Below are 15,006 nucleotides of genomic sequence, written 5' to 3'. Positions count from 1 at the left end.
GTTGCAAAGCCAGCTCAGTGACCTTGAGCCAGTCACTCTCTTTCAGCTTTAGGAAGAAAGCAGTGGCAAATCACTTCTGAAGTCCCAAAAGATTGCAAGGACTTTTTCAGGCAGACACATAAACACAGTCTATATCTAACCTCATATGTTTCTAAACAAACACTGCCAGTTGATGAATAATCCCCCTAGAATAGGAGTGTCAAACTCAATTTCATTGAGGGCCACATCAGGGTTTGTGTTTGACCTTGGTGGGGCAAGGGTAGGCATGGCCAGCTCAACGTCACTCATGTTAGGGGCTCTGTGGTTGCCCAAGTGCCCTGCCATAAAAAATGAGCTCCCAAGCTCCGTTTTCAACTGTGACGGTCTCCTGCAACCCTCTGCCAGTGAAAATAGAGCTTGGGAAGGTTGCATGTAGCCCTCCAAAGCTCCATTTTTACTGGCAGAGGCCCTGTGGGCCAGTCCTTTGCTGTTTCCAATGTGGCCCTGTGGGCCAGATCTAAGCACCCTGTGGGCCGAATCCGGCCCCTGGGCCTTGAGTTTGACATACTTGCCCTACAATAAAGCCAACAATTATAGGGCTATAGAGAAATTGTGCTGCAATACCAACAGGCTGTATTCACTCTCACAACAGGTAAAAGGCCAAGCCAAAGAGAATAGTTGTATGCCAGTTCAAAGAGCATGAATCAGCTAAAACATTAAATTAGCATAAATCTTGCTTCAAATATGCTAACAATACTTTATGTCTATAAATTTATTTATTTTACTTAGCATATGGCAAATACATGGAGTTATAGTGGTTCAAATGTTAATGTCCAGTCCACCCAGCCATTCAAGGGCAGGGCGGTCTGTGTTGAAAAAAATCAGACTTTGGGCCAGTGTCTATGTCTACAGTGATTCTCTATAGATTGGTCTATACATAGGGGCCAAGTCTATAGAGATTTTCAACCACCCAGATCATAGTTGTTCCAAAGGTGCTTTTTCAAAATTTGTTTTGGAGAAACAAAGAACTGAAGAAGCTTCTTGGATGAGAAGTGAGCCATCTTGAAGGAAGCAAAGTCCATTTGCCCTTTGAAAAAGCACCTTTGAGACAACAATGCTTTAGCATGAACTTAACTGAATCCCTGTCCAGTATAACTATACAGTTTAAAATAGTTACAATATGTTAAAATGCATTGTCAGGCAGTATGTTTTTCAGGATCAGACAAATATGCACAATTGTCAGTATGCACATCAGGAACTCTGGTCTATAATAATGCAGAAAATGATACAAAGAAAAGAGGCAAATCAAAATTGCATAGTTCTTTACAAGAACGAATTTGCTACTCGGTTTTCTGCAGGGGTGGGATTCAAATTTCTTAACAACCGGTTCTGTGGGTGTGGCCTAATTTGTGAATGTGGCTTGGTGGTCATGTGACTTGTTGGCCATGGCTTCTATGTAAATATTATAAATATTTATGTAAATATTGATTTTTTTTTTGTTTTAAAAAAGCAGCTTTTACCCAAAATCAGGCAAAGCAGGCAGGCAGATTGAATTGCTCACGGAATCTCAGATTCACTTAGAGATCTATCTTTCTCCAATTGGCTACCTGAGTCTGTCACATAAAATTTGCAAGCAACCAAACTCACAAATTAACTCACTACACACCATATATGTAAATATTGATTTTTTTTTTTATTAAAATAAGCAACTTTTACCCAAAACCAGGCAAAGCAGGCAGGCAGTTTGAGTTGCTCCCAGAATCACAGATTCACTTAGAGATCTATCTATCTCTAATCGGCTACCTGAGTTTGCACTGCAAAGTAGAAGCTTCAGTCCTAAGGAAGGTTTGCTCTGCTTTTAGATTAGCTAGAAAGCAAGAAATCCAAGGATCTCCTGCTTTCTAGCTAATCTATATCTCCTGGCAGAGCAGAACAGCTGATGGTTAGGAAAACAAAAGGAAAAATAGCAGCTTACCAAACTAGGCAAGTTGGATGGCTGGCATGCCAGGTGAGGAATGAGTGGGCAGGGAGGGGAGGGGCCATCCAGTGGAGCGATTTTCCGGTTCTCCGAACTATGTGTGTGTGCAGCCTTTGCAAGAAATCAGTTGTGCTGCCTGGACAGCTGACAAGCGCTCCACGCGGATGCACAGTGTTTGAAAATCCTCTTGTTTCCTCCTTCTTCAACCTCAGCTGTGCTGTGAAAAGCAGCTGAGGAGGGAAAAGCAGGGAATAAAGGATAGCCTAGAGCCTGGGCAGGTGGGTGGGCCAAACACTGAACTGGTTCGGTGTCAGCTGCTCTTTGCAGCTGCCGGTTCTATAGAACTGGGCCGAACCAGTAGCATCCCACCCCTGGTTTTCTGTGTATAATTTATAGTTCCAGCAATCATCTTACTATATAAGGTGGACAGTACATAACTCAGAACAAATGAAGTTCAGTCCATTTTGACTTGCTGTTAGCCTGGGTTTTAAGCAGTCCACTTGTATGCATAATTTATCTAGGTTTTATTTCTGAAATACAGTAGTTAACCCAACTAAAAATAATGCTTTTATGTTTTAGATTCTCAGTAAACATCAAACCAATGAATTAGATATGAATTCTTTTTTCCATGTACTTCTGATTAGCAATAGTATTTTTAGCACAGCAAGAAATACTAGACCTTTTTACTTTCAAATTCATAGGTAATTCATTACTTTTTCATTACAAAAAGTAATTCATACTTTTTGCATATAACTTTTTTTTGCTATCAACTTTTTATTTTTATTCAGAAAGTTAAAATACAAAACTCAACAAAAAGAAAGAAAGAAAGGAAAATGCATTATAACATTTGATTCTATTTTAAAGGGCAACTATCATGTCAAGCAGCAATGGAAAAAAAAACATTGTTAGGACGTGGCAACAACTTGGAGGCAGAAATTTAGCATTTGCACTAACATTAGTTTGTAACCTGAACATATATCAGGAATAGATTGCTAAGCTATTCTGATTTCTTTGCAAACTTAAACAGATGCTTCAGAATGTCACGTTTCCCAGCAATGGAGAACCATAGCAGCAAACAATCTGGATTGAACACTTGACAAGTTGCTGCCAAAGCATTTCAATCAAAATAGAATTTTCTTAGGCTGGTTTGACGCCAGCCATCATGGAGGTGGGACAGCAACAGTTTAAAAGGCACAGTGTCAATATGCCAAATGAAACCCTTGCCTTCAAAATGGAACCATTTAGTCTTAGGGGGAGAAAATAACAAAAAAGCACTGATTCTAAGCCAAAACGAATTCTTATTTTTCAAACTTCATCGATAAACTAAGTCATGGTGGAAACAATGCCTGACTGTTTCAATAGGTCAGGGTTGATTAACAACAGCCAGTGAAGATCATTCTGAGTAGCAGTAAAAGAATTCAGTGTTTTTGTAAAAATAGAAATAAAAATCCATAGACAGTTATTAAAGATAAACAACATTGTCAAAACTATTTCAAGCTAACCGTAGGAAGTCATAGTGTCCTATTTCAAGCTAACAGTAGGAAATCACAGGCATCCAAGTTCGGCAAATAACAAAACGTACAAGCATGATATCACAATACAAAGTCCATGATTTCAGTAATTGTACCTAGCAACGGGATGCAGTATTAAAGGCTGACTTTTGCATTGTGACACAAATTTCATTATTTTTCCATTTTACAATTTGTACTGGATGCCTTTATGGGAAGGGTTTGGGTTTCCTCAGTGCTAAGCCTGTAAAATTGCAGTTCTGCAAGGAAAAACTTTCCCTTTAGAAGTCAGCTTCGACTTGCAGTGCCTTCTCCAAAACATCACTTACAGCTGATTTCATTTTAGTAATGTTGGTTATACCTAGCTTGTGAGTCAGTGAGCAAAGGATGCATTATGAGACCTTATTACCTTTGCTTTTTAAAAGCAAAACGTATGAAATACATGCAGTCCATATAGAATGCTTCAAACATTTCTCTTGCTACCTTGATGTTATCCCATTTTTGCTTTTTCTTGGAGGAAGGAACAGAGCAAACTTCAAAAGAGTTATTTATCTCCCCCGTACTAATTTAAATCAAGATGTAAATAATGTGTTACTTTGGTTAAATGTTTTGTTGGTCATAAGAGTTGCCACTTGCTACTTCATTACTAGGAAACTAAAATATTGTTGCTTATAAAAGACAATTTTCTTAATTAAAATAAAATTAAACAGTAGATATTTGGTCAGCTATCAGAGATCTTGGACTAAAACAGTACCACAGTTAAGAATAAGAGAGACTTCAGTGAGCAGTGCTCACAAATTAAAACAAGCTTAGCTTCCAACTCTGTGATTTCTGTCATAAGGCAGTTAGCAGCCTGACATCATCAAGCAAGGAAGAAAGTAAACAAAATAGGTCTCTTCACCAGAAAGTGCCAGCCTTGAAGCTGCAGTATTAATGTTATAAGGTTATCTTCTTCATAAAATTATTTTTTACCAAGGACAAATTAAAGTATATCATTCAGAAACCATGTAATAAACCAGCCATGTCTCAAGGGAAATCTGCAACTTTATGAATTCTCCACAACTACCCAGATCTTTAGGCTGCAATCCTATAACTTCCAAGCAGAGGGGCAATCAAGTCAAAAACAGGAATCTTGCCCAGTGAGTCCTAACCCTGATTAAAGCATCTCAGACAGACAGTTGTTCAGTGTCAACTTGAACACAGACAATAAAGGGTTCAATGGGTAACTGGTTCCACTTAATGAATGCTCTTATTATTAGAAAAAAAAATCCCTAATATCCAATCACAATCTGTTTTCCTTCAGTTTAAATCCATTGTTCCATTACCTGGGCTCTGAAACAAAATTGAAATGGTCTTGACCTTTTCTGTATGAGGTATTTGAAAAGTGCTATCTGAATCATCTTTTCTCAAGGCTAAGCATTACCAGATCCTTCAGTCTCATTTAGTTTCATAGAATGTGTGTAAGATGAAAAAGATGTGTCCTTTTGTAAATCTGTCAGATGAACCTGAAGCTCCAAAGGTGATAGTGCCATAATAACTTTTATTTTCTGTTACCCTGAAGGGAGAATAGATTACTAGACCTAAGGACTTTGCATACCCCAATTCTGCCCTTTCTCCTTTCTCTAGGGAGCAAAGCCTCCCAAAAATGAAAGGACGCAAAGATCACAAAATTTACATGCAATCAGAAGATGCACTGATGATCTTCTCTTGTCTTCCTCCTCAGATGTAGCTACTATTTTAGATTACTTCTTCCTTTTTCTAGAAAAAATACCTGGCTCCTCACATGAAGCTGTTTATCTATGTTTATTTATTTCAATAAATAGTTAAGGAAATTATTTAAAAATGAAATGATAGGCTAATTATTAAGTTAATATAATTCATGCAGTATGAGAATTGCTTCCATTCACTTTGACAGACTTAGAGGAATGTTGGGTGCACCACTGGAAGTCCAGAAAGATTAGGCTAGGACAGATCATCATGGAAAAAATCGATCTATGTTATCACTAAAATTCAGTACTGACTTGATGGCACATAATCAATCAATCAATCAATTAATCATATCACATAGTGATTATTGAGAGCAATTTCAGCATAAGAATATATAAGCACAGGAAGTATAATGCCTCCAAACATTTACCAGCAGTGAAACAATTGTGTAAAATTGATTTTAGCATATTTTCATCATCAAAATGTATGAAAAAAGATCCTTAGTCATTCTGGGCATCTGGTGGGTTGGTTTTAGCTAAGCTTCTTTTTCTTTAATAAAATATAGAAAAAAAATAAATTGTGTGATTTTTATGCCTTAAAATACTATAAAAAGATGAACTGTTATGGTTAGTCACAGTTAGCCAGATGTTTAGACCAGATTTAAATGATACAACAGTGATTTGTCTTATCTGAGACACCGATGAATCCGCATATAGATAGGAGGTTGTACAACTTGCCTCGTGGTGTAACTGGAACAATCTGGAACTGAACACACTCAAAACCGTAGAAATGGTGGTAGACTTTAGAAGAAACTCTCCCATATTACCACCTCTTAGACAACACAGTATCAACAGTACAGACCTTCAAATTTTTAGGTTCTATTATATCACATGACCTAAAATGGACACCTAACATCAAAAACATTATCAAAAAAGCACAAAAAAGAATGTTCTTTCTGCGCCAATTCAGAAAGCTCAAACTACCCAAGGAGCTGCTGATACAGTTCTACAGAGGAATTATTGAGTATGTCATCTGCACCTCTATAACTGTCTGGTTTGGTAGAAAAAACAATTACCACCAATCTGCCTTCTATTGAGGACCTGTACATTAAACGAGTCAAAAAGAGGGCTGTGAAAATATTTACAGACCCCTCACATCCTGGACATAAACTGTTTCAATTCCTACCCTCAAAATGACACTACAGAGCACTGCACACCAGAACTAGACACAAGAACAGTTTTTTCCCTGAATGCTATCACTCTGCTAAACAAATAATTCCCTCAACACTGTCAAAATAGTGTTAGTAAACACTATTTACTAAGTCTGCACTACTATTAGTATTAATCTTCTCATCATTCCTTATCACCCATCCCTTTCCACTTGTGACCGTATGACTGTAACTTTTTCGCTTGTATCCTTATGATTTATATTGTTTCCTAGTATGATTTGCTTGCTTATTGTCCCCGATGACTATTATTAAGTGTTGTACTTTATGATTCTTGATTCTTGACTCTTGACTAATGAATCTTTTCTTTTATGTACAATCAGAGCATTTGCACAAAGACAAATTTCTTGTGTGTCCAATCACTTGACCAATAAAGAATTCTATTCTATTGTATTCTATTTGGCATTTTTATTCACTTATTCAGTCCATCCTTAGGGCCTGGGATAAGCAGAATTATTATTTGGTGTTTAAAGGTATTGTTGCATGATGCAAGCTGTTCTGAATAAAGCTACCATTTGCAAATTGACTGATGGTGATTTTGTCAATGCCAATGGTGTTCAGGTGGTATTCCAGAAGTTTTTGGATTGCACCCAAGACACCTATTACTATTGGTATTAATTTTGCTTTCTTTTGTTCTACTTCTATTTGCAAGTATTTGTATTTTGTGATTTTCTCCAGGTCCTTCTCTTCTATTCTGATGTCTCCAAGTACTGTAAAGTCCACCATACATGCTTTTTGCCTTTCTTATCAACACCTGGGATGTTATGTGGAAAGTGCTTGTTTGTTTTCTGAAGTCCAAGAGCATTTTAGTTGCTGCTTCTTCTTCTCCTTTTCCTCTTCTAGCAAGGTCTTAGAATTTGTGCTCAAACCACATCAACACTATGCAAATGGTGCCTCAGATATTTATTATTTTAAAATTACTAAATGGCTAGGTTAACACAACACTAAACTGTAAATGGTATAAGAAGATTCAATTATTGTATTCATATAATTTGTATCTAACAAATCTATTGCAGCTTAATGTGATATAATGAATCTCTACAACATTCTGAATCTGAACCTATCTAAAATTCTACTTAATAGAGATAGCATTGATTAATTTGCTCTCCTTGAAGTATAAAACAAGACATTTCATTACACTATCTGTATTGTTCTATTTACTGGGCATATCTCCTGAACATATTATTTAATTCCATACCTCTAAACTTGATTCGACATTTAAAAAAACAGCCTCTTTTGATTCCTATTTCCTCACTGAAAATCAACCCAGTATTCATAGTTCAATGCTTTTCTTTGTTTTTCTTACTTTATTAAATATTTATGTATCCCATTTCCTCTGTAAGTTGATTATATCTATCCCCTATAATATAATTACACCTTGGGACAGCAGAGAAGACATTTGAAAGAGATAACCTTTAAGTGACTTACTAAAGGCCCAAATTATTATCACTGAATTGTTGGTAATTTTATGAAGTATTGTGTAAATTGAGAGGGGGGAGAGAAAGAGAGAGAGAGAGCACTCATGTACATTTGAATTCTTCAGAAGCTTAAGAAGATGTTAAACAGTACAAGCTTATCAGATCTATAGTGATAGATTTTTCTTCTTTTCTACCCAACTAAAAAAATTACCAACATTTACTACTCTTTTAGCCAAAATAAAACCTATCAAAATATATTTCTGAACCAATTTAAGAATTTATTCTCCAAATCAGGACACATTCTAAATAAAATAACAAATATTATTCCAACATAGCTAATGTTATAGTTTTTCCCAATATTATGTTATAATAAAGCAGTATATGACTATTATATAATTTCTACTTACAAGCAAATTGCAGTTTAGCTTCTTGGCTAACAATTGTTCCAAATGAATTTGTTGCTATGCACTGGTATGTTCCAGCATCTTGAGTTTTATTGGGATTATTGATCAACAAGCTGCCTTCAACCACACTGTAGCGGTAATCCATACCAATGTCAACAATGGTTCCATTTAACTTCCACCTATATTCCAAAAGAGACGGTAATTTATTCACTTAAATATTTGTTTGTGTATTCAAAATGAAGACATACAACAAAAATGCCTTTTTTATTTCCTAACAAGCAGGCAATTATGATTTCCTAAAATCTAAAATGTTACACATTACAATAGCTGAAATATTATTTACACCACTGTTGTACCATTCTAGAACTAAATATCCTAGCCCAATAGCACATATTAAGAAATAAATTCTTTATATCTACTATCTCATTATGTTGTCATTTACATACATTTGTTTTATTTAAAATCTAGTTTGTCCCTTTCACATTAGTGTCTAAAATCCTGCCATTAGTACATGACTTCAGCAAAAGAATAAAACACTATATAGGATCAAAATTGTGCATATAAGACATGGAAACAAGGAAAGGTGCAAATTTGCGGATGCTCAGTTAATCCTGGTATCTACTCCTACCAGCAGGAGCTACTTAAGTAATAGAATCTCTCTTGATTACTATAGAACAGAAATGAGCAAACTTTTCTTATCAACTGGAAACTTGATGCTAGTCAACTGTAAAATACCTCAATGGGTTGGGAAAATCTGGGCACACTTCCAACTGATAGCTATTATTGAACTCTTGAGATATTGTGTGAGACTGACAAAATGTCATTGAATTCCAGCAGTCATAGGAGTTGTTGTCATTTCTGTGAATCTCTTATGGCATTTCATAGTAACATAAGATTTCAGGTTTTATTTTATAAAAAGTAGGATTGTATAAAAAATAGGGCTGCTTCATGGAGGCCTGATTGGCACAGACACATTATTGGATGCTGTAGGATATTGACAAAATTGTTGATAAAGTCACAGTTTACCTTATGGTTGGCTTAGGATTTCCTTTTACTTCGCAGTTCAGTTTAACTTTTTTTTCCTCAGAGTCAAGTGCAAAAATCACGCTGCTTGGTTCCTGGATAAAAACTGGTCCATGCAGTATGTTATCATCTACAATAAACAGAGTACTGACATTTAGATTTTATGGACTTAAAGCATAAGTACTACTGCTTATTATGCAAATAACTATAAATAAAACAATTGCACCCTTCAGATTTAGACAACTTTTGGGTTCCAACATTTAGGTGTAGTAAAACAATATACTGTATTTCTTATAAATCACAATTAATTCATGGTGTACAAAAGACACATTTTCAGAGTAAATTGTTTGAAAGAAATCAGACATGGCTTTGAGCACATCCAAAGTAAAATATAGTAAACTGACACATTCAGTCTGACCTACTCAGGAACCTAATTGTGATTGATTCTGGAATATGAAACTTCTCTTCTTGTTTCCCAGGGATTATTAAAAAAAACCAAAAGACTAGAACAAACTCTTTCCTGGTTATTTAATCTCAAGGGAAAGAAGGAGTTAGGTTTTGTTCAGGAATGGAGTCAAATGTTCCTTCTGTATCAGAGGAGAAGATATTAGGTTATAGTTATTGGTGTGTACATTGCGATCTACTGAGGACCACTTGAGATTTGCCTGTCTAGAAGCATCCATAACAGATGGCTGACTGTATCAGAAAAGCACAGTAATAAAAATGAATATTTCTTGCTTTTGTCAACTAGTTGTAGAGGAAATGCCCAGAGGGCTGTCATAACTGGAATAAGGCAATATTTGCAAAATAGAAGAAAAAGGGATCCATTGGAGAAAGGTTTTATATCATTTTTCTTTATAGTTTCTTTTTTTTCTTTTTTTGCTGCAATGAACTGAGAGTTTCAGGATAAAATCAAGATATTATTTTTATGCATAACAACAGCATACCATTATTAGAACAGACAATTATTTTAAAAATAAGATAATTCCCTAGCTTTGCACACAAATATCAGGTTGTGTATCAGTTGCATGTAGCATATTACAATTGGTGAATTATAACAGTAACACTTATCTAATGGAGACCAAATTTCACTTGAAAGACATAGCAGAAATTGTTTCAAATCTGAATACTATAGACATACCGTAGATAAAAGATTTAGGATTCAAAAAAAATATTGGCAGTTGTGACAAAGATACTCATCATGAACATAAATAGCTAAAAAAGAGGAAAAATTAAAATAATCAAACTCATTTGAGTCTGACATATTAGCAGATTAGCCATTAAAATACCACTGACGCATACCCTTTTAAAAAACAACAGAATTATTTTCTTAATATAGAAAGAACCTATTACTTTGTTTTAAGCAAACAAACTGCATCATCTAACATATATGAAAAATCCTACAGCAGCTGTTAGAATAAAGGAAAAAGGAAAAAGAGGATAAATGATAACAATGTCCAATTAGCATTATTTAATTGATTATTCTTCTCCTTTTCCCAGCCTCTCTAATTACTACCACTGTGTGTTTGAGATAACCAAGTTCATAATTTGTTTAATCGGCAGCCATACAGTCCTTTTGCAAGAAAAGCTGGTAAATTATTCTATCTATTTGGGGATTTAAAAATCTCAGATGGTGAGAATCAGTATTAAACATAAAATCTTACACGGCATGCACCTGTTAGCCATCTGGCGTGATGAAGTCAAAACATCACATATGAATGAATTATGTAAAATTGCTCTGTGGATTCCACACAAAGATAAAGAATGAGAGAAATTGTAATTTTTTTCAGTTCTTTAAAACATTAATTCATAGCTAAGACATGGATACACACATATTCATGAGAGGTTTCAAAGGGGAACAATTGTTAAGACCTTCACAATATAAGATATAGAATTCTCAAGAAAACAACACACTATATAACATTATATTTAAAAAATTCAAACAAATTAGTTTATTTCTTTCTTCTGGTCATTGTTAACTTCTGCATATCTCTAGTTACTCCCTGCCTCTCATAAAGTGAACTTTAGCTCACTTAAGATTGTGCTTATCATTGAAAAAAAAAACACAGTTTGGTGTAGTGGTTAAGTCATCAAGTTAGAAAAAAGAAGACTGTGAGTTCTGCCTTAGAGATGAAGCTAGCTGGGTAACCATGGCCCAGTCACTTTCTCTTAGCTCTAGGAAGCAGGCATTGGCAAACCATGATAGATTGGAAGGAAGAAGAAGTAAGCTGACAATGAATGATTTTATACTTAGGCAAAATGCAAAGTTAATGCCTTTACATGACAGAAATTTATTTCAGCATAAACATGTTAAGACGTAATGAAAATATGTAATAACAAGACGTTACCTTAAGCAATATTCCATAACCTTTAGTTCAACCCATTTTTCTTTTTGTCCAAGAAGATTGTAATAGAACAAATCTTAAGCATCCAAAGGCATTTTATTTGATCAACACATACAAATATAATTATCCTATTTCAACTCACAATTAAAAAGCAAGTTGCACACTTCTATCAATTTGGACATATTGCCCGATTTTATCTTCAGCTACAGGTTAGTTTTTATAGAATTATTTCTGCAAACACAGTAATGAAAGTCAGATGAAATTGTTTTAGTAGTACTGATGCACCAGTATTTCTGTCACTTTGCTAACAAATAATAACCACAATCATTATAAACACTTGCTTGTTTTCTAATATGGCAATAAGAGAATATTTTTTAATCTACAGTATCCAATATATTTACAATATAATACTAAAAAGGAGAACAGCAGACTTGTTCCCGGTTTTAATTTCTTCTTGAAAGTACTGTTCTCAGTGATGCAAAATAATAACACTGTTTATGCTTGTCATTAGCACTGTGAAAATTAATTAATACTACTGCCATAATTCTAGGGGGAAAAAAGTAAACTGCTTTTGCTTTTCCAGCACATGAAACTTGGATAGGTAAGATACAGCCATGACAATCAGTGTTACAGTCTGTTGAAAATTGCCCCACCCCAAATTGAAGGGTAATAACTTTTTTTTTTCAAAACATACATATGTGTAAATAAATAAAGATCCTCCCATGCAACCATGTTTGCTATTTTTCAAACCCTCAGAGCTCGGACTATAGGCTGTAACCATCCACATGGCAGATTATACAGTTGAGCAGTCAGCCTGAGGTCTCCACGGTTGACCAGGGAACTTACAAATCAACCTCCTGCCTGCATCCCCCCACATTCTTGCTTTATCACATTTATTTTTGTGAGAAGAAAGAGAAGAGAAAAAAGCAAGTCTGCTTGCAAGAGACTCTGAGCTCTGGGCAAGGCTCTGGAGGTTTCACAGCTTCAGGATGGCAGAAAAGACACTGAGCCAGCAGGCAGGGCTGGCTTTTGGCAAACTGTCAAGCTCCAGGGTTAAAAGATTGCCACAGCCCAGCTGGGAGAGAATTAGCACAGACCTGCAGGGTGAAATCAGAGTCCATGATGCTCTCTATGGAAGATTCATTCATGGAAATACTACACCCTAATATTGTCAGGAAACTAACTTAATTCACTGACCAACGTTTTTGCAATCTAGAGGAAAATCAAAAGCATTCAAACACTTCATCTTGTTCTGTACTGTTGAAAGGCTGGAAAATGCCTTTCTTTTGAGGATTTGGTTTTCCTGCTGGGAGGGCTCCAGTGCAAGGACACAGACAGAGACAACTGCTTGGAAGCGGGTTCCTTTAATTTTCAGGAAGGCAAGAGATAGCAAGAAGTCTGCGTTCCTGGGGCTAGCCATCTTTGTATAATAAACCCCTGATTTTTATACCTTTTCTCCTTTTGTGTGTGAGTGCTTGTGTTTGTATTTCTTAATGTTTTAAATCCTGTCAGGGGGTTGTCTTCATTTCCGCCAGAGGGTAAACTCTGCGGGGTGGTTTGATTGGATTATCAGTTTCATCCTAATGTTTTCTTATATTTGTTTGGTGGCAATCTCCTGTCTGCTATGGAATTTATTTTGTGTCTTTTGTCTATTTGTTTTGCTGATTTGGCATGACCTTTTGTTTGTAAGGGATTTCTTTTTCTTGTTTCCCTAGCTTTCTTAATTACTTGGCTTTTGTCTAGGGGGCTTCTTTCAATAACTTTTATCAAATCTCTTTTCCTATGCAAGTTTGTTTTATGGCTGGCCTGATGTTCCCTTTGGGCTTTTCCTGCTTGGGTATCACCACTGTCCTCATGAAGTTCCCTTTCCACAGTACTTTTCTAGAAAGAAGCAAATTAACTTTGCAGAAATGGGACATCTCCTTTGGGATTAGGATTTTGGAACCTCTGCATTTAATCTGGATCATTAAAAACATATCTCCAGGTTACAAGTAGTAGAAGACAGTAGGTTCAAAAACATAACCAAGAATAACCAGGAATAAACTGTAGATGCATCTGACAAGGGCAGGATAGGATTATCTGTCTAGATAAAGATACTGACTATGAAAAGTATTTCTGTCCCTAGACAAAAATGTTTCCCATGTGACACCATTTATGTCTTATCTCCAGAGAGTATACTGATTTATTCTTTCTAGTGTTTTTTTTGACTTGCATGAAAAATATACCAGTGAATTATCTGAGCTTTCACTCTTCAGTAAAAGATCTGAACTAGATCTTGAGCAAATATAAAATCAGATCAGTGAAGTAGAAGCCATGGGTGCTATGTATGATTTTGCCTCCAAAAGACTCAATTTTTAAAGGATAAAAATGATTTAAAGCTAGTTTTTACTTTCTTGGCCAATCAATTATATTCATTAGTAGTGTCTAGACTAAAAAAAAATGCCTCAAATTTGCATATTCCACTGACCCATTGGTACACATGTAACTGACCTACCTCTTTGTTTTGGGAGAAGCAGACATCCTGCAACAGTGAAGAGGTGGAGAAACAAGATTAAGGGAAGGGGAAGATGTAGAAGTGACAAAGGAAAGTGGTGAATTGGTAGCCAAGATGAGGGGAAGTGGCAGGCTATAGAAAACAGATTAAAAAGATGATGAGGGTAAGAAAATTGTAATGTTTTCATTGAAACAAAGATCTATGTATTGGCTGACCCATTTGTCTCAGGAAAAGATGTCAAAACTGAGTAGGCAAATGAAAGATTAAAATTATAGCAGAGTTATCCTGCAGTCTTCAAATATTCACCATAAGCAAAGAGACAGCAACAGTCTAATGGGTTTCTTAAACTGAGTTAATGGCAGTTCAACAGGTCTAGCCAGAAATTCAATCATGTAGTACATGACAACCAAGTCAAGTAAAAAAATGAAGACTGAAATCCGTCTAAGAGGCAAATAGTATATACAGATACAGGGAATCAAACCAGAAGCAAAATAATTATTTCCAGCATCAGATACTATTTACCTTACAACACATATTCCCCTGTGCCTTAGGCAAGCACTGCACATCTAGACTTGCATTAATGTTCTAGTCTTCTTCCTTCAAGTCAACTTGAGGCTTCTCTATCTTGCAGAGAACTCTGTGTTACCATTTTTGGACCTTCCAACTTCAGTGCCTGTTGTTGGCAGACGCTGTGGCTGGGCTTGGGCTTCCCTATGAGAGGCTTAGGACAATGCCTCAGAAACTTGCTTTTTATTGCAGACAATCCTTTCATACAACACTCATACAACTTTGTAAACACCAAACTTAAAGACTCAAAAACCATCCCACCTCTAAAAGGTCCTAATGGGAAAGACTATAGCGATGAAGCTGTTAAGGCAAGCCTCTTCAACACATTCTTCAGTTCAGTCTTTGTTAACAGTAATGG

General features: G+C 35.8%; 1 protein-coding gene across 3 annotated transcripts in view; it reads right to left on the bottom strand.

Moving 5' to 3' along the window:
- Nucleotides 1–8,212: 8,212 nt before the first annotated feature.
- LOC148126827 (contactin-4-like) overlaps nt 8,213–15,006 on the bottom strand; it is a 345,287-nt gene continuing 338,493 nt past the window's right edge. For all 3 annotated transcript variants that reach the window (XM_087923702.1, XM_087923700.1, XM_087923701.1), the window contains 2 exons: nt 9,246–9,372; nt 8,213–8,398 (listed from right to left, as the gene is read on the bottom strand). In XM_087923702.1, the coding sequence (XP_087779828.1) occupies nt 8,215–8,398; nt 9,246–9,372 (311 nt within the window). In that variant the 3' untranslated portion in view covers nt 8,213–8,214. The remainder of the gene's footprint in view (nt 8,399–9,245; nt 9,373–15,006) is intronic.

Source organism: Pseudonaja textilis, chromosome 2 (assembly GCF_049901715.1).
Source record: "Pseudonaja textilis isolate UNSWEBS1 chromosome 2, rPseTex1.2, whole genome shotgun sequence".
NCBI lineage: Eukaryota > Metazoa > Chordata > Lepidosauria > Squamata > Elapidae > Pseudonaja > Pseudonaja textilis.
The sequence above is the reverse complement of the archived record's forward strand: the minus strand, read 5'-3'. Positions and strand labels throughout refer to the sequence as shown.